The sequence below is a fragment of the Xenopus laevis genome, chromosome 3S, assembly GCF_017654675.1.
Source record: "Xenopus laevis strain J_2021 chromosome 3S, Xenopus_laevis_v10.1, whole genome shotgun sequence".
Taxonomy (NCBI): domain Eukaryota; kingdom Metazoa; phylum Chordata; class Amphibia; order Anura; family Pipidae; genus Xenopus; species Xenopus laevis.
Window position 1 is genome coordinate 130,542,130 of NC_054376.1, and position 21,113 is coordinate 130,563,242.

General features: G+C 43.1%; 1 protein-coding gene across 2 annotated transcripts; it reads left to right on the plus strand.

Annotated features, from left to right (window-relative positions):
• The first annotated feature begins 7,000 nt into the window (after nt 1-7,000).
• Nucleotides 7,001-20,445, plus strand: srrt.S (serrate, RNA effector molecule S homeolog). 2 transcript variants are annotated; one of them, XM_018239483.2, is made up of 20 exons: nt 7,001-7,140; nt 7,731-7,867; nt 8,750-8,881; nt 9,422-9,568; nt 9,836-10,024; nt 12,208-12,377; nt 12,460-12,611; nt 12,738-12,842; nt 12,928-13,045; nt 13,678-13,826; nt 14,559-14,620; nt 14,711-14,789; nt 14,870-15,046; nt 15,160-15,333; nt 15,417-15,570; nt 19,181-19,374; nt 19,543-19,705; nt 19,785-19,874; nt 20,007-20,103; nt 20,180-20,445. In XM_018239483.2, the coding sequence occupies exons 2-20, from the start codon at nt 7,749-7,751 to the stop codon at nt 20,253-20,255; spliced, it is 2,547 nt and encodes an 848-aa protein (XP_018094972.1). In that variant the 5' UTR covers nt 7,001-7,140; nt 7,731-7,748; the 3' UTR covers nt 20,256-20,445.
• Nucleotides 20,446-21,113: the final 668 nt, after the last annotated feature.

Below are 21,113 nucleotides of genomic sequence, written 5' to 3' on the forward strand. Positions count from 1 at the left end.
CCAGGGGGCAACCATGCAGAGGTCCAGCCAGATTTATTCATACATCATAGACATGGGGCAATCAGCCCATCTGACCCAGTAGCTAAAGGGGTTGATCACTGGCTATAAATGGGGTTGGAGTCCATTAACCCCGCCTTCTCAGTGCTGAGGGCCACAGGGTGGGATTGTTTGAGGACCAAGATTGTCCAATGGCAGCTCTCCAACTCCAGCTGTTTCTCACTGCCCCAAACCTGCTGTACTGCCATTAATATTATTATTATTATATTACCCTACTCTGCTCTGACGGCATCATGCACCCTGCTATAGGGGCCCAGCTCGGGCGCCACACGTATGAAATGAATGAATATGTGAGATGCTTTTATTCCAATGCTGACAAGTGACTTTACATGAAGCTTTCCGAGTATTTGGTATAATTAGCCCTAAGTGCTCTGTTGGGTCTTTGCACAATCACCTCTTTATATCCCCCCCCACTTACTGTTTACACGGCCCATCTGCACAAATACTAAATGCTTAACCCTTGCTGGGAAATTCCAAACCCAGTGATTGGGGGGGGTTATTATCATTTCAGATTTTGATGAACTGTCAACACTAACACTAAATAAAATTCCAACGTGGAGCCAAAACTAGGGATGCACTGAATCCAGGATTTAGTTCGGGATTCGCCTTTTTCAGCAGGATTCAGATTCGGCCGAATCCTTCTGCCAAGCCAAACCGAGGGGCGGGGAGGGAAATCGCGGGAGTTTTTGTCACAAAACAAGGACGTAAAAAATTTTTCCCCTTAACAGCCCTAATTTGTATATGCAAATAAGGATTCGGATTCGGTTCACATTCGCAAAGGATTTGGGGGTTCGGTCGAATCCAAAATAGTGGATTCGGTGCATCCCTAGCCGAAACAATGGCGGAATATTGTGCCCGGGGGCGGGGTTTGCACAGTAGGAAGGTTCATTAAAAAAGGGAAGAATAACAACAAACACGGCTTGTTTCAGCAATGGAGGCATTTGATTGGCTCAGCTTCCCCAGTTAGATTTGCTCTACCCTACCTAATAGTACAGATACATAATAAACCCTCGTCCTGATTGGCTAACAACAACTCGGTGACGCCTCTTGGACCAAAGGGTGAAATGCAAAAATAATATCTACGCTATGCTTACAACAAGGGATTCTGGGAAAGGCCCTTTTCAAATTCCAAGGGATCATGGGAGACATAAATCAATGTTATATAGTGGTGTATTCATTTCAATGCATTACCCACTGTCCCACCCCAGGGGAACATAGCAGCCCCCGTATTGCACCGATGACACTTTAAGGAACATAAATGCATTAAATTCTGACTGCTGCTATACACAATACTCACTATATAGGTGTTGGAATGTAGTGCTACTGCCCCTTTAAGGCTTAAAGTGCCATCATCCTGGAAGGTCTAATTGGAAAGACAGATGGTGGGAGATATTTGGGCTCCCACCTAATGGGAAACCTTACCTTTATATTGGTATAACAGGGTCTAGTGGAAGTATAACAGGAAATATTATTGTGCACCCAGAACATTCCTTCTGTGTATGTTTGGGTGGGAGCTGCCATATTGGTTCATTGACAAAGGGAACAGAGATGTTATATGTATATATACTGTATATATGTAACGGTACAATGGATGTCCCAACAAGGGAATACTGAGCCAGGCAAGTATTTGTGTAGCCGTGTGCTTAATGTACGACTTTAACGTATGACGCGCAAACAAACGCTACTGAGAAATAAAATATTTTTCTATGTGTCTATGTGTTTTTCTTTATGTTCTAACATGTCGGTGTGTAAATGACTGGGTGTTATAGTTCTACTCAATGGTGCAGTCTGTAGTTGTATTACCTAGAACAGCTCTAGAACAGAAGCAACAGCTCGTGTACATTAGTCGTGTGCTCAGTAATAAGTGAAAGGGACCCCCGAGTCCCGTGTGTCGAATAAAATGTCTGTATATCAGCCTGACGCTCTCCCATATACACAGTTCTCCAGGGCCACAGAACTGCGACGTTCCTAATTCACAGGGCCTATAGAGTAAAGCAGCAGCCTGTAAGAATCGCCCTTAGCTCGGGCCAATGGTTAATGTGAATAAATCTCCTGGAATTCAGTTTCTTTATTCCAAATCACAGCAAACATTCCGAATCCAATCGCTTACACAATGTGATTTTTGCGGCAATTTAATTTTTCCGCAAATTTCACTGATTTGTCCAATTCAAGATTTTAGATATATTAATATAAATCAAGAGCAATTAAGGCTTGGAATTTCTTTTCAGCTGTTTTTGGAAAAATAAACGAATTAAAAAATGAGTAAATCTGCCTCCCCGTCCTACATGTTAAGAGACCCAGGAAGAAGGAGCCCCCTGCCCACAAAGCTTACAATCTAAGGGGGGGGGGAGATTTAAAGTGAAATGTCCATTTAACATACCACAATTTTAGGATTTTGAAAATTTCACACAATTTCTCGGTGGTCCTGCTAATTTATAATGCATTTCCCCGATTTCTACATTTTCACAGATTTTTGGATTTGGATTTGGCAGAATATTTTGTGCTTTTAGGAAAGAGTAAGAAAAATCATGTACATTTCTAGATTTTTTGGTATTCTCCCAATCCCATAATGTTGTTTTTTTTAACTTATTTTTTAAAAACTCTTTTAAATGAATTGATTTTAAAATGATTTCATTGATTTACCTTATTTAGCAGCTCTCATGGCTTCAAACTGATCACTTTTGGTCTGGTTGCTAGGGCTAAAGCACCCGGAAACAAGGCCACAAGGTGGGATCATTATTATCCCATAGAGATAGCACATCAACTTTTATGTCTGGGAAGCCCTAATAAGAAGCTAACTTAGATTGTAAGCTCATTGGGGCAGGGACTGATGGGAATGTTATAGGGACCTTAGATTGTAAGCTCACTGGGACAGGGGCTGATGGGAATGTGATAGGGACCTTAGATTGTAAGCTCACTGGGGCAGGGACTGATGGGAATGTGATAGGGACCTTAGATTGTAAGCTCACTGGGACAGGGGCTGATGGGAATGTGATAGGGACCTTAGATTGTAAACTCACTGGGACAGGGACTGCATTCTCACTGGGGCAGGGACTGATGGGAATGTGATAGGGATCTTAGATTGTAAGATCACTGGGACAGGGGCTGATGGGAATGTGATAGGGACCTTAGATTGTAAGATCACTGGGACAGGGACTGATGGGAATGTGATAAGGACCTTAGATTGTAAACTCACTGGGACAGGGACTGCATTCTCACTGGGACAGGGACTGATGGGAATGTGATAAGGACCTTAGATTGTAAGCTCACTGGGGCAGGGACTGATGGGAATGATGTATAATGTCACAGCACAGCAGTGGGGATTATATACAGTATGTAAATATAACAAGATAGTGTAACATACAATGTAACACACATTCTGTAGCTCGTGTACATGGGGGGCTGGAGATGGCTACGCCGCAGCCTGCACTGGTACGGCATTGTTATAGGAGACAGGAGAAGATTTATCTGGCAATGACATAATCCCACTTGTCAGGACAATGGGGTGTAACAGTGTAAGTACCATGATGTGGGCAAAGAGAGCTAACACTCCACTGACTCAGCGACAATTAAAGGGACACTGTCATACAGAAATTAACCTGCAAGTACAGATCATATTTTATCTGCATTTCCTTTGCCTTAAAGGAACAGTAACATCAAATTTTTTTTTTAAAGAATTCGTTAGTTTAGAACAAAAAAAAAACCCACCAAGACCAATTATACTTTAAAATCACAAAATTTTAAGAAATAACTTCCCAAAACTCCACTTCTGCTCTTTCTTCATAAAAGGCGAAAGGGCGACCATCCATCCTGCGGGGCTCGATTCCATCTCCCTGGCTATTCTACTGACAGGTCTTTGGTGTAGGAGCAGCGCGGGGGAGTGGGGCATCAGTGGGTCCCCATCATTTTCCTCTTCTTTCTCTGCCCGTGTCTTCTCCCACCACATCTACAAATGGCAAAGTATAAGGCTGCTGGGGCTGCGGGGAGAGACCTGTACTCTCCCCCTTTCTAACTGGTGCCAACCCCCACACTGGGCAGCAAAGCTATGGGCACACAGGTAATATCACGGAGGAACAGACTGAGCAAAGTCCCGAGGGCCCCGAATGAGACAGATCCAGGGGCCTTTGCTGTTTGCAGATGTGGTGGGAGAAGACACGGGCAGAGGAAGAAGAGGAAAAGGATGGGGAGCTGCTGATGCCCCACTCCCCCGCGCTGCTCCTCCACCAAAGAGCTGTCAGTAGAAGAGCCAGGGAGATGGAATCGAGCCCCGCAGGATGGATGGTCGCCCTTTCGACTTTTCTGAAGGAAGAGCGGAAGTGGAGTTTAGGGAAGTTATTTCTTAATAAAGACTTTGTGATTTTAAAGTATAATTTGTCTGGGTGGTTTTTTTTTCGTTCTAAACTAACGAATTCTTTATGTTACACATTCACTCACTCCAGCCTTTATACAAAGGGAATGACTGGTTATTATAGAGTCACATGTTTCTATTGGGATCTATTTACTGAATGATATGAGTCTCCTACATGAACTTTCCAGCAGTGGGAATGACTGGTTATTATAGTCACATGTTTCTATTGGGATCTATTTACTGAATGATATGAGTCTCTCCTACATGAACTTTCCAGCAGTGGGAATGACTGGTTATTATAGTCACATGTTTCTATTGGGATCTATTTACTGAATGATATGAGTCTCTCCTACATGAACTTTCCAGCAGTGGGAATGACTGGTTATTATAGAGTCACATGTTTCTATTGGGATCTATTTACTGAATGATATGAGTCTCTCCTACATGAACTTTCCAGCAGTGGGAATGACTGGTTATTATAGAGTCACATGTTTCTATTGGGATCTATTTACTGAATGATATGAGTCTCTCCTACATGAACTTTCCAGCAGTGGGAATGACTGGTTATTATAGAGTCACATGTTTCTATTGGGATCTATTTACTGAATGATATGAGTCTCTCCTACATGAACTTTCCAGCAGTGGGAATGACTGGTTATTATAGAGTCACATGTTTCTATTGGGATCTATTTACTGAATGATATGAGTCTCCTACATGAACTTTCCAGCAGTGGGAATGACTGGTTATTATAGAGTCACATGTTTCTATTGGGATCTATTTACTGAATGATATGAGTCTCTCCTACATGAACTTTCCAGCAGTGGGAATGACTGGTTATTATAGAGTCACATGTTTCTATTGGGATCTATTTACTGAATGATATGAGTCTCTCTACATGAACTTTCCAGCAGTGGGAATGACTGGTTATTATAGAGTCACATGTTTCTATTGGGATCTATTTACTGAATGATATGAGTCTCCTACATGAACTTTCCAGCAGTGGGAATGACTGGTTATTATAGAGTCACATGTTTCTATTGGGATCTATTTACTGAATGATATGAGTCTCTCCTACATGAACTTTCCAGCAGTGGGAATGACTGGTTATTATAGAGTCACATGTTTCTATTGGGATCTATTTACTGAATGATATGAGTCTCCTACATGAACTTTCCAGCAGTGGGAATGACTGGTTATTATAGAGTCACATGTTTCTATTGGGATCTATTTACTGAATGATATGAGTCTCTCCTACATGAACTTTCCAGCAGTGGGAATGACTGGTTATTATAGAGTCACATGTTTCTATTGGGATCTATTTACTGAATGATATGAGTCTCTCCTACATGAACTTTCCAGCAGTGGGAATGACTGGTTATTATAGAGTCACATGTTTCTATTGGGATCTATTTACTGAATGATATGAGTCTCTCCTACATGAACTTTCCAGCAGTGGGAATGACTGGTTATTATAGAGTCACATGTTTCTATTGGGATCTATTTACTGAATGATATGAGTCTCTCCTACATGAACTTTCCAGCAGTGGGAATGACTGGTTATTATAGAGTCACATGTTTCTATTGGGATCTATTTACTGAATGATATGAGTCTCTCCTACATGAACTTTCCAGCAGTGGGAATGACTGGTTATTATAGAGTCACATGTTTCTATTGGGATCTATTTACTGAATGATATGAGTCTCCTACATGAACTTTCCAGCAGTGGGAATGACTGGTTATTATAGAGTCACATGTTTCTATTGGGATCTATTTACTGAATGATATGAGTCTCTCCTACATGAACTTTCCTGCAGTGGAAATGACTGGTTATTATAGAGTCACATGTTTCTATTGGGATCTATTTACTGAATGATATGAGTCTCTCCTACATGAACTTTCCAGCAGTGGGAATGACTGGTTATTATAGAGTCACATGTTTCTATTGGGATCTATTTACTGAATGATATGAGTCTCCTACATGAACTTTCCAGCAGTGGGAATGACTGGTTATTATAGAGTCACATGTTTCTATTGGGATCTATTTACTGAATGATATGAGTCTCCTACATGAACTTTCCAGCAGTGGGAATGACTGGTTATTATAGAGTCACATGTTTCTATTGGGATCTATTTACTGAATGATATGAGTCTCCTACATGAACTTTCCAGCAGTGGGAATGACTGGTTATTATAGAGTCACATGTTTCTATTGGGATCTATTTACTGAATGATATGAGTCTCCTACATGAACTTTCCAGCAGTGGGAATGACTGGTTATTATAGAGTCACGTGTTTCTATTGGGATGTATTGATGGGTGTGGCCATATAAAGGGCGTGTCCAGACTCCTCCTCGTGATTGAGTTCATTATACAGCTATTGGTCGGTATGAGGCCTCCTACACAAGACTGTTTATCTGTCCCACCTCATTTCTCAACTGCTGACTCCCGCCACAGTCTCATTATAACGCTTTCATAACACTTGTGTGGCTCCCACACCTTTGCCGACCCCATTCCCCAGGGAACTCTCTTTCTGCTCTACAAGGGCCGCTTGTTATCAAAGCTTCTTTTATTTGCCCTTACCTAATATGGCCGCAGCATCCTTTACGTACGCGTCAACGTAAAGCGGAGACTATTTCTCTCACCTCGAGTGCTGGAACGCATTTCCGGTTTAACCCGGAAGTTGCTCCTTTTCCTTTTTCGCTGAGTTTGTGCCGCGTTCTTTCTGCGCATCAAGGTAAGACTAAGGCTCTTGTAAATCCTGTGTAAAGAATAGAAGAGATTGGGGGCTAATAAAAACTCTGTGTTTGACTAGATAACTGGGCCTGACAAACCCTGTGTAGTGAATAGATAATAAATGAGAAACCCTGTGTAGTGAATAGATAATAAATGGGAAACCCTGTTTAGTGAATAGATAATAAATGGGAAACCCTGTGTAGTGAATAGATAATAAATGGGAACCCTGTGTAGTGAATATATAATAACGGGGAAACCCTGTGTAGTGAATAGATAATAAATGGGAAACCCTGTGTAGTGAATAGATAATAAATGGAAAACCCTGTGTAGTGAATAGATAATAAATGGGAAACCCTGTGTAGTGAATAGATAATAAATGGGAAACCCTGTGTAGTGAATAGATAATAAATAAGAAACCCTGTGTAGTGAATAGATAATAAATGGGAAACCCTGTGTAGTGAATAGATAATAAATGGGAAACCCTGTGTAGTGAATAGATAATAAATGGGAAACCCTGTGTAGTGAATAGATAATAATGGGGAGCAGGGGCCTGGGGAACCCTGTGTAACAAATAGATCTTGTCTGTTTCAGCCCAGCGTTCTCCAGCCAATGGCAGACAGTGATGATGAGTATGATCGCAGGAGGAGGGACAAGTTCAGGCGGGAGAGAAGTGACTATGACAGATCCAGGGAACGGGAGGAAAGGAGGAGAGATGACTGGAGTGACCGGTAAGAATGACTCGGAATACACGAGGATACATACATATGGTTGATGCCGGGGGTTGGTTGTAAGGGCCACTAAACTCCACTGTGCTATCCCTGCACTGTCCTTGCAGCTGCGAGCCGGCTCGTCTTATACTTGATGCAACGGCAAACCATCTGATATCATCTCTCCAGGCTGCTGATCAGGGAACTTGCAATGAACGACACTGTAGGCTTGTGTGTTGCAAAACAAGTTCAGTTTATTATGGGTAGTACTACAACTTGTATAGCATAGTAAACAAAGAGATTCCATTGTGATGTCATACACAATGTAACTACCCTATATTTGGTAATGTTTGAACACCTGAGTGGCTATAGTATGTTTACACAGTCTACAACTTGTGTGTATTTGATAAGAAGCATACTTGTGCAATCAAGTGTTCAGGCAGGAAAAGACATTTGCCCCTTGCAATCCCTTTCACTAGTAACTCGTAGCAACCAATCAGCAGGTATATCTAGTACAGGTAAATCTAAATCAATCAGCAGGTATATCTAGTACAGGTAAATCTAAATCAATCAGCAGGTATATCTAGTACAGGTAAATCTAAATCAATCAGCAGGTATATCTAGTACAGGTAAATCTAAATCAATCAGCAGGTATATCTAGTACAGGTAAATCTAAATCAATCAGCAGGTAGTGGTCATTTGGGTCATCAGTTTGGAAACAGAATCTCATCAAGTGCTGTGGCTTTTCTAGACTTTGTTTTCAGACGTGAGAGCAACGAGGGTAAAGATGGGGAGCCCCCTGTTGTTTGTATGTGTGTGCGCCCCCCACATCTGATGGAGCTTGCAAGGGGTCACATGATCAGAGTTTCCCTAATATTGCTCTGCCCCCCCATGTCCTTCTAGAGAATGGGATCGTGGAAGAGAGAGGAGGAGCCGTGGAGAGTACAGAGACTATGAGAGCAGGAGCCGCAGAGAGAGGTTTTCTCCCCAAAGGCACGATCTCAGCCCACCCCAGAAACGCATGAGACGAGACTGGTGAGTGTCACAATGGAACGTAACTATCCAGTGCCAGTTGTGTAATGTAACCATCTATATGTGCCAAGGATACGTGGGCAGGTCATTTTGCCTGGTCATGTGCTTTCAGAAAGAGCCAGCACTTTAGGATGGAACTGCTTTCTGGCAGGCTGTTGTTTCTCCTACTCAATGTAACTGAATGTGTCTCAGTGGGACCTGGATTTTACTATTGAGTGTTGTTCTTAGATCTACCAGGCAGCTGTTATCTTGTGTTAGGGAGCTGCTATCTGGTTACCTTCCCATTGTTCTGTTGTTAGGCTGCTGGGGGGGTGATATTGCTCCAACTTGCAGTAAAGAGTGACTGAAGTTTATCAGAGCACAAGTCACATGACTGGGGGCAGCTGGGAAACTGGCAATATGTCTAGCCAGCGTCCGATTTCAAAATGAAATATAAAAAAAAATCAGTTTGCTCTTTTGAGAAATGGATGTCAGTGCTGGAGCTGCACTATTAACTGATGTGTGTTGACAGTATCCCTTTAATATCAAACCTTTGTGCTCCAGGGACGACCATGGCTCAGATCCGTACCACAGTGGCTATGACTTGCCCTACTCCAGTTCAGCAGGTGGCCCAGGGTATGGTCCTCCTCAGCCATGGGGGCATCCAGAAATGCACGTTCTGCAGCATCACGGGATTCCTATCCAGGCCAGGTAATGGATTCATGTTCCACATCCCTGTGCTTTGTACCTACACATGACTATTAGCGCTATCATTGTATCACACACACTTCCCTTGGCTTCTGCTGCCGTAATGCTGGGCGTTATCTCTGCTCATACCTTGCCAGGAGCATTGCCTTTAGCCTGTGTGTTTGGGGGAAGTCCTTGCTAATGGTGTCGGCAGTTGAATGCCCGCTGCCACTTTTCACCCCAGAGATAAACGCTGACCCGAATAACCCGAATAACTGACTCCTTCCCCAGACTTGGCAATCTGCACCAGGTTGATCTGGGGACGCCGGCGCCCATCATGAAGACATTCAAAGAGTTCTTGCTCTCCCTGGAAGACACTGTGGATGAGACGGAGGCAGTAAAGAGATACAACGATTACAAGATTGATTTCCGGCGGCAGCAGATGCAGGAATTCTTCCTCGCGCACAAAGATGAGGAGTGGTACGTAGTTCCCCCGGATTCCCCGCTCTCCCTCTTTTCCTTTCTTGCCTCTGGCTCCTCCCTCTTGTCTTATTCCTGCTCTTATGTCAGTTATGCCTGTGATACTCTATACTCATCTACACTTCCACTAATGACATGTAGCAGTAAAAACTCCTGAAATAAAAACTGATTTTATTAACCCTTGTGCCACACTTGGGCTGAATAATAGAGTCCAGCATGGAGCCCTATTGGCAGGTAAGGCTTTGACAATTGATTGGAGTACTTAATCTAGCCACTCATGTAGCAGAACAGGATTTAATTTTGATTTGATTATTTTAATTTCTTATCATTAACCTGCCAGTGTTGCCCTGTGGCAAATAAATAGTCCATCTTGGTGCAGCTTTTGGTCTCTCTTGCCTGCCAGCTTCTTCATTTTCTCTTTCCTCCTCTGTCCCTCTGTCATGTCCAAGCTGAAGTTTTTTAGCTGCTGAACTACAACCTCCAGCACCTTTTTCTAGCTGATTGGATTGGCTGGAGGCTGTAGCGTTGTGGTTTGGACATCCTTAAAGGGGAACTATCACAAAAATGAAAATAATATAAGCTTTAGCATATTGAACTAAGAAACTTTGTAAATACAATCTATATATCATTTCTCTCAAGTTTGTGTTCACTTTTCCTCTCTCGGCATCTGTTTCTCTTCATTCTCTCTTCATGCAGCAGTTGGGTGTCAGATATTCACTGACAGTTAGATCCAATATATCTTATAGGGGGGCTCCTTTCCTAGCAGATGTATTAGAGCTCACTCAAATAACTGATTCCAGTACAAACAAAATAACTGCCTTTTGCACAAATTCTGCATGTAGAGAGACATGATGTCTGGTGAGTTTAATAGAGTGACCTCTAATACATCTTCTAGGCAAAAGGAGCCCCCTATAAGATATATTGGATCATTCATCTACTCTATGAAGACAGAATGAAGAGAAACAGTTGCTTAGAGAGCGATGGAGAACATAAACTTGATTATTTCAGAAACTTTACAGAATGTTTAATTGTATTTAGAAAGTTTCCCCTTTAAACTCCTTTCTATGTTATGACTCCATGTCGGATGAATCTGTTATTGTTATTGTATTTACATATATATATTTGTATTTTCTTTTTGTTTTCTTTCTACTCAACCAAAACCGAACTTTTCTCCTTCTTTGAAGCCGATCAAGTTAAAGGAATCCTCCTCCTGCTGCCAACATGTTTTTTTTTCGTTATTTTTTCCCAGTCTGTTCGTGATTTTTTTTTTCTCCCCCCGTGTCAGTCAGTCAGGTCTTTTATTGTTTTCCTTAGCTTCCCAATGTTCTAGGGTCTAGCTAGTCAGAGCGTTCTCTCTGGTTTATAAACAACCCCCAAAATCTAAAATAGAACCCCGTGGATATTGGTGAAAATATAAAATTATTGTTCCGAGTCTCCTGCTCATTGTGGACCAGGTAACATTATTCGGTGGTTAAGTCTGTTTTTATTTTTATGTTGTGGGGCGGTGGGTGTGTAGGGGGGATTGGGATACTCGTGGGACTGGCTTGTAAATGGTTACACAGGGTGCAAGAGACTTGGGTTCAACATAAGTCATATACAGATGGGAACCTGACTAATGTTTCTGCATTAATTAAGAGAAATACTAAGGAGAGACCTTGAGCTCTTGTTTTCCTGCTGGCTGTACTTCAGGTTTAGGGAGAAGTCCATTATAGTGGGGGTAAACTGAGAGCCAGGTGGGGCAAGTCTAAATGATTCCACCAATGCTGAATTGAAGTTGTGTCTGAGCCCATGGTGAATGCAGTGTATATTACCTCTCTCAGGCATTAACTGAATATTTTGCAAGGCTTGATCTATGCCCAGGTACTGCTCCCAGAAGAGGTTGTGCAGAGGGGATAGAGCAGTATAGTATACGGGTATTGTGCAAAGAGAGAGCTTTATAGCCAGGCAAGTTGTCCATGCGCAATCAAGATAAATCCAGCCGTTTAATCAGAATGGTGGGAGGGATTGATAGGATATATTCTCATTCCAATGGGAATTCTGGCTGAGGGGTTCAAGGCAGGCAGTGTTGCTTTATCATGTTGGTCCTATGTAGATGCAAGTTTGTAATCTTATTGTCCCCTATTCTGTCCCCTGATTTTTTTTTCCCCCCCTACCTGCTCCTTTTTCTTCCATACAATCCCAAGGTTCCGGTCCAAGTATCACCCAGATGAAGTGGGAAAACATAAACAGGAGTCTCAGGCTTCTCTGCGCAACCGGCTTAGTGCATTCATGTTCCTTATGGAGAAGAGCTGGTTAAATGAGGTGCAACTGGACATTGCTCAGTCTCCAGCCATCATTAAGGTGTTGGACGCAGGTACAGATAAGCTCACCTCTGTGCTAATCTCCGTCCTGTCTCCCCTATTACGATTTATACAAGTGCGCCCTCTTTTTAACAGCCGTCATTAAGATGGAAGGGGGCACGGAAATTGACCTCAAGATTCTAGATGAGGAGGAGGAAGAAGCAAAGAGAGAGGCTGCAAAGAAAGAGGAGGCACCAGTGACTGAGACTGAGAAGGTGGTAACGGAGGAGAAGGAGGCACCAGCCAAGGTGAGAGGGAAATGAATGTTTTGGGCTAGAGAGAAAGAGAGACAAAGGGGTCAGGACCGCAGGCATTTGGGTTTAAGGTTTGTGTGACACTTGTGGGGTCATTTCATATTACATTTTGTTTGGTAGCCTGAAAATGACAAAGAAGATGAATCTGAAGAGAAACCCGTGAAACCACAAGAGGAGGAAGAGAAGAAAGTCGAAAAGGAAGAGCCAGAGAGGGAAACAAGAAAGGTACAAATAAAGGATCAGGTTGTGGGTGTTGCTGGAACCCTCTATTGCCACTGGGGTGTCTTATTCAACAGTCTTCTCTCCTCAGCCCGGCACGAGGAAGCGAAAGAGAAGCGGTGAAAGTGATGATGGAAGTGACTCTGAATCTGACACTGAGACGGCGAGCCCTAAGCCTAAGGCTGAAACTCCAAACCAGAATGGTCAGGGTAAGTATAATACAAACATTAGAGAAGCTGCTTGTCTGTTCAGGGGCTGTTGGCGGGACTCCTCTGTTTTAAAGGAACATGAACACCAAAAGCTGAAAGTGTATCAAAGTAATTAAAATAGAATGTACTGCTGGACTGCACTGGTAAAACTGCTGTGTTTGCTTCATAAAAACTACTATAGTTTATATCCATGATCCCCAACCAGTGGCTCAGGAGTAACATGTTGCTCCCCTACCTCTTTGATGTTGCTCCCAGTGGCCTCTAAAGCAGGCGCTAATTTTTGAATTCCTTGGAGTTTTAGTTGCCTAAGGACCAGGTATGCTGGCAAACAGAGTCTCCTATTGCTGCCATTATATATTTGGAAACTATGACTCCAGATACCCAAAATTGCTTCCGACTATGACTCCACAGCTCTGCATCTGTATTTAACAATATGTTGGACAATGTCTGCCATGGGTTTAGTTTGTCCTTTATTTAGAGGTCATTTTAATGCCCCCCTACAGAACAGAGAGCAGGGTGCAACAATGGTACTCTGGGAGCTTTCACTTAACTAAATTACCCCCAAGATGCCTTGAATAGGTGCCAATACTTTTGCTTGCCAGTATTGCCAATGCTCTTTTATTGGTTTCCAGCTGATGAGACTCCCAAAAAGGAAGAAGAGACCGAAAAGCAGAAAGAAAAACAGAAAGAAGACACCGTGAAACCCCGGCCGCTGCATAAAACCTGCTCCATCTTCATGAGGAACATCCCTCCCAACATTTCCAAAGCCGAGATCACTGCAGTAAGAACCTATGTGCTCACACAGACCCAGATTCCAATGCTCAGTAGCAAATTCATTTAAAGGGATACTGTCATGGGAAAAATTTTTTTTCCAAAATGAATCAGTTAATAGAGCTGCTCCAGCAGAATTCTGCACTGAAATCCATTTCTCAAAAGAGCAGATTTTTTTATATTCAATTTTGAAATCTGACATGGGACTAGACATATTGTCAATTTCCCAGCTGCCCCAAGTCATGTGACTTGTGCTTTGATAAACTTCAGTCACTCTTTACTGCTGTACTGCAAGTTGGAGTGATATCACCCCCCTCCCTTTCCCCCCCCCCCAGCAGCCTAACAACAGAACAATGGGAAGGTAACCAGATAGCAGTTCCCTAACACAAGATAACAGCTGCCTGGTTGATCTAAGAACAGCACTCAATAGTAAAATCCAGGTCCCACTGAGACACATTCAGTTACACAGTTACATTGAGAAGGAAAAACAGCAGCCTGCCAGAAAGCATTTCTCTCCTAAAGTGCAGGCACAAGTCACATGACTTGGGGCAGCTGGGAAACTGACAATATGTCTAGCCCCATGTCAGATTTCAAAATTGAATATAAAAAAATCTGTTTGCTCTTTTGAGAAATGGATTTCAGTGCAGAATTCTGCTGGAGCAGCACTATTAACTGATTGATTTTGAAAAAAAATGTTTTCCCCATGACAGTATCCCTTTAATGAGTTGTTTTCACTTTGCAGCTGTGCAAGAGGTATCCCGGCTTCATGAGGGTTGCACTGTCGGAGCCTCAGCCAGAAAGAAGGTGAGTTTCAAGGCGATGGTTATATCATGAATTCAGGTCATTGCTGTAATACGGGGGGTGACTAAATGTTTAATGTCTCCTTTATGGCAGGTTTCTCCGAAAAGCTTATGTGACATTCGATCGAAGTGTTAACATCAAGGAGATCTGCTGGAGCGTTCAGAATATCCGGGTATAAATCTTTCTGCCCTTCATTTGCCCAGACATTCCTTCCCTCTTCCTCATTCAATTTTTGTCATCCCCCCCCCCCAGCTCCGTGAATGTGAACTGAGTCCTGGAGTGAACAGAGATCTGACCTATCGTGTCCGAAATATAAACGGAATAACCCTGCACCGTCCCATCGTGCGCAATGATATCAAACTGGCGGCCAGGCTGATTCACGCTCTGGATGAGAGGGCTGTGCTGTGGGAGGGAGAGCAGGGAGAGCAGGTGAGAGCTCTAATAAATCACAAATATTCCCATTACTGGCTGTATTCATGCGTCAGGGCTTTGGCTGCTTCATTTCCACTTGTGAGCCTTTTCCTCTGTTCCATTGGATTCAGATGGTTTTGGCCCAGAATCCCATTCTGAAGAACATCACTGACTATCTCATCGATGAGGTGAACGCAGAGGAAGAGGAGCTTTTGTTTAGTGCGGGAAGGACCCCGGAAACAGAACTGCCCAAAGATGGGAACCCCACAGAGATCAGCGTGGAGCGAGACGATAAGCTTATCAAGGTTCTGCCATTGTATCACTAATGTGTATTGGGCTGGCGTGGGGTATGTCTGGGGTTTCTATTCTTTCTCTTTATTCCATTCAGGTGCTCGATAAACTCCTGTTTTACCTTCGCATTGTCCATTCTGTTGACTATTATAACACCTGCGAGTATCCAAATGAGGATGAAATGCCAACGAGGTGTGGAATGATGCATGTGCGGGGACCCCTACCTCCCAACCGGGTGTCTCATGGGGAAGGTACGGACATAGGGGGAGATACTTAGTACTGTTATACAGAGAGGAGAGATCAGTATCAGAGGAGAGATACTCAGTACTGTTATACAGAGAGGAGAGATCAGTATCAGGAGAGATACTCAGTACTGTTATACAGAGAGGAGAGATCAGTATCAGAGGAGAGATACTCAGTACTGTTATACAGAGAGGAGAGATCAGTATCAGGAGAGATACTCAGTACTGTTATACAGAGAGGAGAGATCAGTATCAGAGGAGAGATACTCAGTACTGTTATACAGAGAGGAGAGATCAGTATCAGGAGAGATACTCAGTACTGTTATACAGAGAGGAGAGATCAGTATCAGGAGAGATACTCAGTACTGTTATACAGAGAGGAGAGATCAGTATCAGAGGAGAGATACTCAGTACTGTTATATACAGAGAGGAGAGTCAGTATCAGAGGAGAGATACTGCAGCACTGTTATAACAGAGAGGAGAGATCAGTATCAGAGGAGAGATACTCAGTACTGTTATACAGAGAGGAGAGATCAGTATCAGAGGAGAGATACTCAGTACTGTTATACAGAGAGGAGAGATCAGTATCAGAGGAGAGATACTCAGTACTGTTATACAGAGAGGAGAGATCAGTATCAGGAGAGATACTCAGTACTGTTATACAGAGAGGAGAGATCAGTATCAGAGGAGAGATACTCAGTACTGTTATACAGAGAGAGAGATCAGTATCAGGAGAGATACTCAGTACTGTTATACAGAGAGGAGAGATCAGATCAGGAGGAGATACTCAGTACTGTTATACAGAGAGGAGAGATCAGTATCAGGAGAAGATACTCAGTACTGTTATACAGAGAGGAGAGATCAGTATCAGAGGAGAGATACTCCAGTACTGTTATACAGAGAGGAGAGATCAGTATCAGAGGAGAGATACTCAGTACTGTTATACAGAGAGGAGAGATCAGTATCAGGAGAGATACTCAGTACTGTTATACAGAGAGGAGAGATCAGTATCAGGAGAGATACTCAGTACTGTTATACAGAAGAGGAGAGATCAGTATCAGAGGAGAGATACTCAGTACTGTTATACAGAGAGGGGAGATCAGTATCAGAGAGAGATACTCAGTACTGTTTATACAGGAGGAGAGATAGTATCAGGAAGATTCTCGTACTGTTATACAGAGAGGGAGAATTCAGTATCGAGGAGAGATACTCAGTACTGTTATAACAGAGGAGGAGGATACTCAGTACTGTTATACAGAGAGGAGAGATCAAGTATCAGAGGAGAGATACTCAGTACTGTTATACAGAGAGGAGAGATCAGTATCAGAGGAGAGATACTCAGTACTGTTATACAGAGAGGAGAGATCAGTATCAGGAGAGATACTCAGTACTGTTATACAGAGAGGAGAGAATCAGTATCAGGAGAGATACTCAGTACTGTTATACAGAGAGGAGAGAATCAGTATCAGAGGGAGAGATACTCAGTACTGTTATACAGAGAGGAGAGATCAGTATCAGAGAGAGATACTCAGTACTGTTATACAGAGAGGAGAGATCAGTATCAGAGGGAGAGATAACTCAGTACTGTTATACAGAGAGGAGAGATCAGTATCAGAGGAGAGATACTAGTACTGTTATACAGAGAGGAGAGATCAGTATCAGAGGAGAGATACTCGGTACTGTTATACAGAGAGGAGAGATCAGTATCAGAGGAGAGATACTCAGTACTGTTATACAGAGAGGAGAGATCAGTATCAGAGGAGAGATACTCAGTACTGTTATACAGAGAGGAGAGATCAGTATCAGGAGAGATACTCAGTACTGTTATACAGAGAGGAGAGATCAGTATCAGAGGAGAGATACTCAGTACTGTTATACAGAGAGGAGAGATCAGTATCAGGAGAGATACTCAGTAACTGTTATATCAGAGAGGAGAGATCAGTATCAGGAGAGATACTCAGTACTGTTATACAGAGAGGAGAGATCAGTATCAGGAGAGATACTCAGTACTGTTATACAGAGAGGAGAGATCAGTATCAGAGGAGAGATACTCAGTACTGTTATACAGAGAGGAGAGATCAGTATCAGGAGAGGATACAGTCAGTATCAGAGGAGAGATACTCAGTACTGTTATACAGAGAGGAGAGATCAGTATCAGAGGAGAGATACTCAGTACTGTTATACAAAGAGGAGAGATCAGTATCAGGAGAGATACCTCAGTACTGTTATACAGAAGAGGAGAGATCAGTATCAGAGGAGATACCTCCAGTCTTGTTATACAGAGAGGAGAGATCAGTATCAGAGGAGAGATACTCAGTACTGGTTCTACCAGAGAGGAGAGATCAGTATCAGAGGAGAGATACTCAGTACTGTTATACGAGAGGAGAGATCAGCTATCAGGAGAGATACTCAGTACTGTTATACAGAGAGGAGAGATCAGTATCACGGAAGAGATTACTCCAGTACTGTTATACAGAGAGGAGAGATCAGTATCCAGGAGGATACTGCAATACTGTTATACAGAGAGGAGAGATCAGTATCAGGAGAGATACTCAGTACTGTTATATCCAGAGAGGAGAGATCAGTACAGGAGAGATACTCAGTACTGTTATATCAGAGAGGAGAGATCAGTATCAGAGGAGGATACTCAGTACTGGTTATACAGAGGAGGAGAGAATCAGTATCAGAGGAAGGAGATACTCAGTACTATTATACAGAGAGGAGAGATCAGTATCAGAGGAGAGATACTCAGTACTGTTATACAGAGAGGAGAGATCAGTATCAGAGGAGAGATACTCAGTACTATTATACAGAGAGGAGAGATCAGTATCAGAGGAGAGATACTCAGTACTGTTATACAGAGAGGAGAGATCAGTATCAGGAGAGATACTCAGTACTGTTATACAGAGAGGGGAGATCAGTATCAGAGGAGAGATACTCGGTACTGTTATACAGAGAGGAGAGATCAGTATCAGAGGAGAGATACTCAGTACTGTTATACAGAGAGGAGAGATCAGTATCAGAGGAGAGATAGTCAGTACTGTTATACAGAGAGGAGAGATCAGTATCAGAGGGGAGATACTCAGTACTGTTATACAGAGAGGAGAGATCAGTATCAGGAGAGATACTCAGCACTGTTATACAGAGAGGAGAGATCAGTATCAGAGGAGAGATACTCAGTACTGTTATACAGAGAGGAGAGATCAGTATCAGGAGAGATACTCAGTACTGTTATACAGAGAGGAGAGATCAGTATCAGAGGAGAGATACTCAGTACTGTTATACAGAGAGGAGAGATCAGTATCAGAGGAGAGATACTCAGTACTGTTATACAGAGAGGAGAGATCAGTATCAGAGGAGAGATACTCAGTACTGTTATACAGAGAGGAGAGATCAGTATCAGTAGAGATACTCAGTACTGTTATACAGAGAGGAGAGATCAGTATCAGGAGAGATACTCAGTACTGTTATACAGAGAGGAGAGATCAGTATCAGGAGAGATACTCAGTACTGTTATACAGAGGGGAGATCACTGAGGGGACACATATATGTGATGCACATTCATTAGTGTGAGATGAAGTAGCTCGGAGCTGTCTCACATGTGGTTCGTCCCTGGCAGTGGCTGAGTGGCAGAAGACCTTTGAGGAGAAGTTGGCGCCACTGTTTGCAGTTCGGGAGACTCTCTCTGAAGACGAATCAATAAAGATGGGGAAGAAAGACCCAGAACAGGAGGTGGAGAAATTTGTAGCCGCAAACACCCAAGAACTGGGCAAAGAGAAATGGTTGTGCCCCCTCAGCGGCAAGAAATTCAAGGTCTGGATTTTTTTTCAGTGATAAGACTTGGGTGGCTCGTGTTTTTGTGTCTGGGCAGGGGGCATTTGGGATATTTAGGGGCAATGAGTAAATCAGCTGGAGGTTCATTCGTTTCCTGCCTGGGCATTATGGGAAATTCTTCTAAACTCATTGCCCTTGTTTCCCCAGGGTCCGGAGTTTGTGCGCAAGCATATCTTCAACAAACACGCTGAGAAGATTGAGGAGGTGAAGAAGGAGGTGGTGTTCTTCAACAACTACCTGATTGACAGCAAGCGGCCTGCACTCCTAGAGGTGAAACCTTTACAGCCACCGGTTGGCGCTGCTGGGCAAGGTGAGTATAGAGAAATGTAACATTCACTCCTTATGGGCAGCTTCTCTCTGTCTGACCATTTGTTTTACTCTCTCTTCAGCATTGGCTGCTGGGCTACTTTATCCTCACCAGGGACCACCAGCCCTCTTACCTTACGCCCAGCCCCGGCCTCCTGTACTGGGTTATGGAGGTGAGTATCCATAGCCATTAATATAATATAACTGCCCCATATGATACTGGAGGAATTCTGCTGAATCTGTGAGATTATAATTGGGCGTTAGTTTGGGTCTTTCTGATGGTTCATTTTTGTTTCTTTCAACAGGTGCACCTCAGTTCCCTCCTAACCCCTACGGTGCTGGACGTGGAAATTACGATGCTTTTAGGGGCCAAGGGATGTACCCTGGAAAGCCACGAAACCGGTTTGTATCCGTCTGTCCTCCTTCATTCCGCGTCTGTCTGTCTGCACTTGGCTTCATTCTCTTCTCTTCCCCACAGGATGATGAGGGGGGACCCACGCTCCATCATTGAATACCGAGACCTCGATGCGCCCGACGACGTGGATTTCTTTTAAACTGTCACTTTTAATTGTAGCCTTCCTTCCTTGTTGCACTTCTCCACTGACCAGTGCCGTTTCCAACTCCCCTCCTGGTTTTCAGGTTAATTCTGTCGTTTACAGGATCTCTCACCTGAGGATAAACTTGGCGATGTTGATTTTTTTTGTTTAATAAACAGATGAACTCACTGCTGTGAGGAGCTTTTTATCCTGGTCTCAGATTATTTCCTGGTTGTGGCTGCAGTGTAGAACCTGACCAATGGGCTCTGGATAATCCAGTCCTACCATGAGTAGTAGTGAAAGAGAAACCAGCTTGTGCTTTGGATGTAAAATCACTAATGCTTTTAGGCACCTCCGTTGCAGAATCTTCATGCGACGACTACAATCTCGCCGCTCAACTCATAAGTTCCGGGGCAGTTGCCCTGAGCAACTCTTGAATTGATTATTGGTCATATATTTAACTGGCAGCCCCCACGCCTTCTCTTGCAACTACAGACAAATGAAGACAATATCAAGGCCAATGGCTGTTCTGACGCCTGTGATCCAGGTTATTGAGTCTTTATGTGACAATATTGATGGTCTTAACCTTGATATGATGTTACAAGGTGGTGTTGGTCTAGGCGGAGACCTCATCCGAAAATATCCACCAGGAAAGATGGAAATCACACATGCCTTTAGTAATGTTATTTTTTCCACCATGTGTGCCATATTTATATTAACAAGTGGCAAATGTACTTCTACAGCAACAACAGGTGGAGCAACATTGAGGATAATTGGTATAGCATTATCTTGTGATGGATTCGAATTATGTCTCAGACCCAACTCCTTGTAATCACTTTTGTTGGAAGCCTCTCTGAGATAAAACAAAACAAGTTC

Coding starts and splice junctions, on each gene's coding strand:
- srrt.S (XM_018239483.2), top strand. CDS start 7,749: ATGGCAGACAGTGATGATGAGTATGATCGCAGGAGGAGGGACAAGTTC. Junction 15,047..15,159: donor AGGGAGAGCAGGGAGAGCAG/GTGAGAGCTCTA, acceptor CATTGGATTCAG/ATGGTTTTGGCCCAGAATCC. Junction 19,706..19,784: donor GGTTGGCGCTGCTGGGCAAG/GTGAGTATAGAG, acceptor CTCTCTCTTCAG/CATTGGCTGCTGGGCTACTT.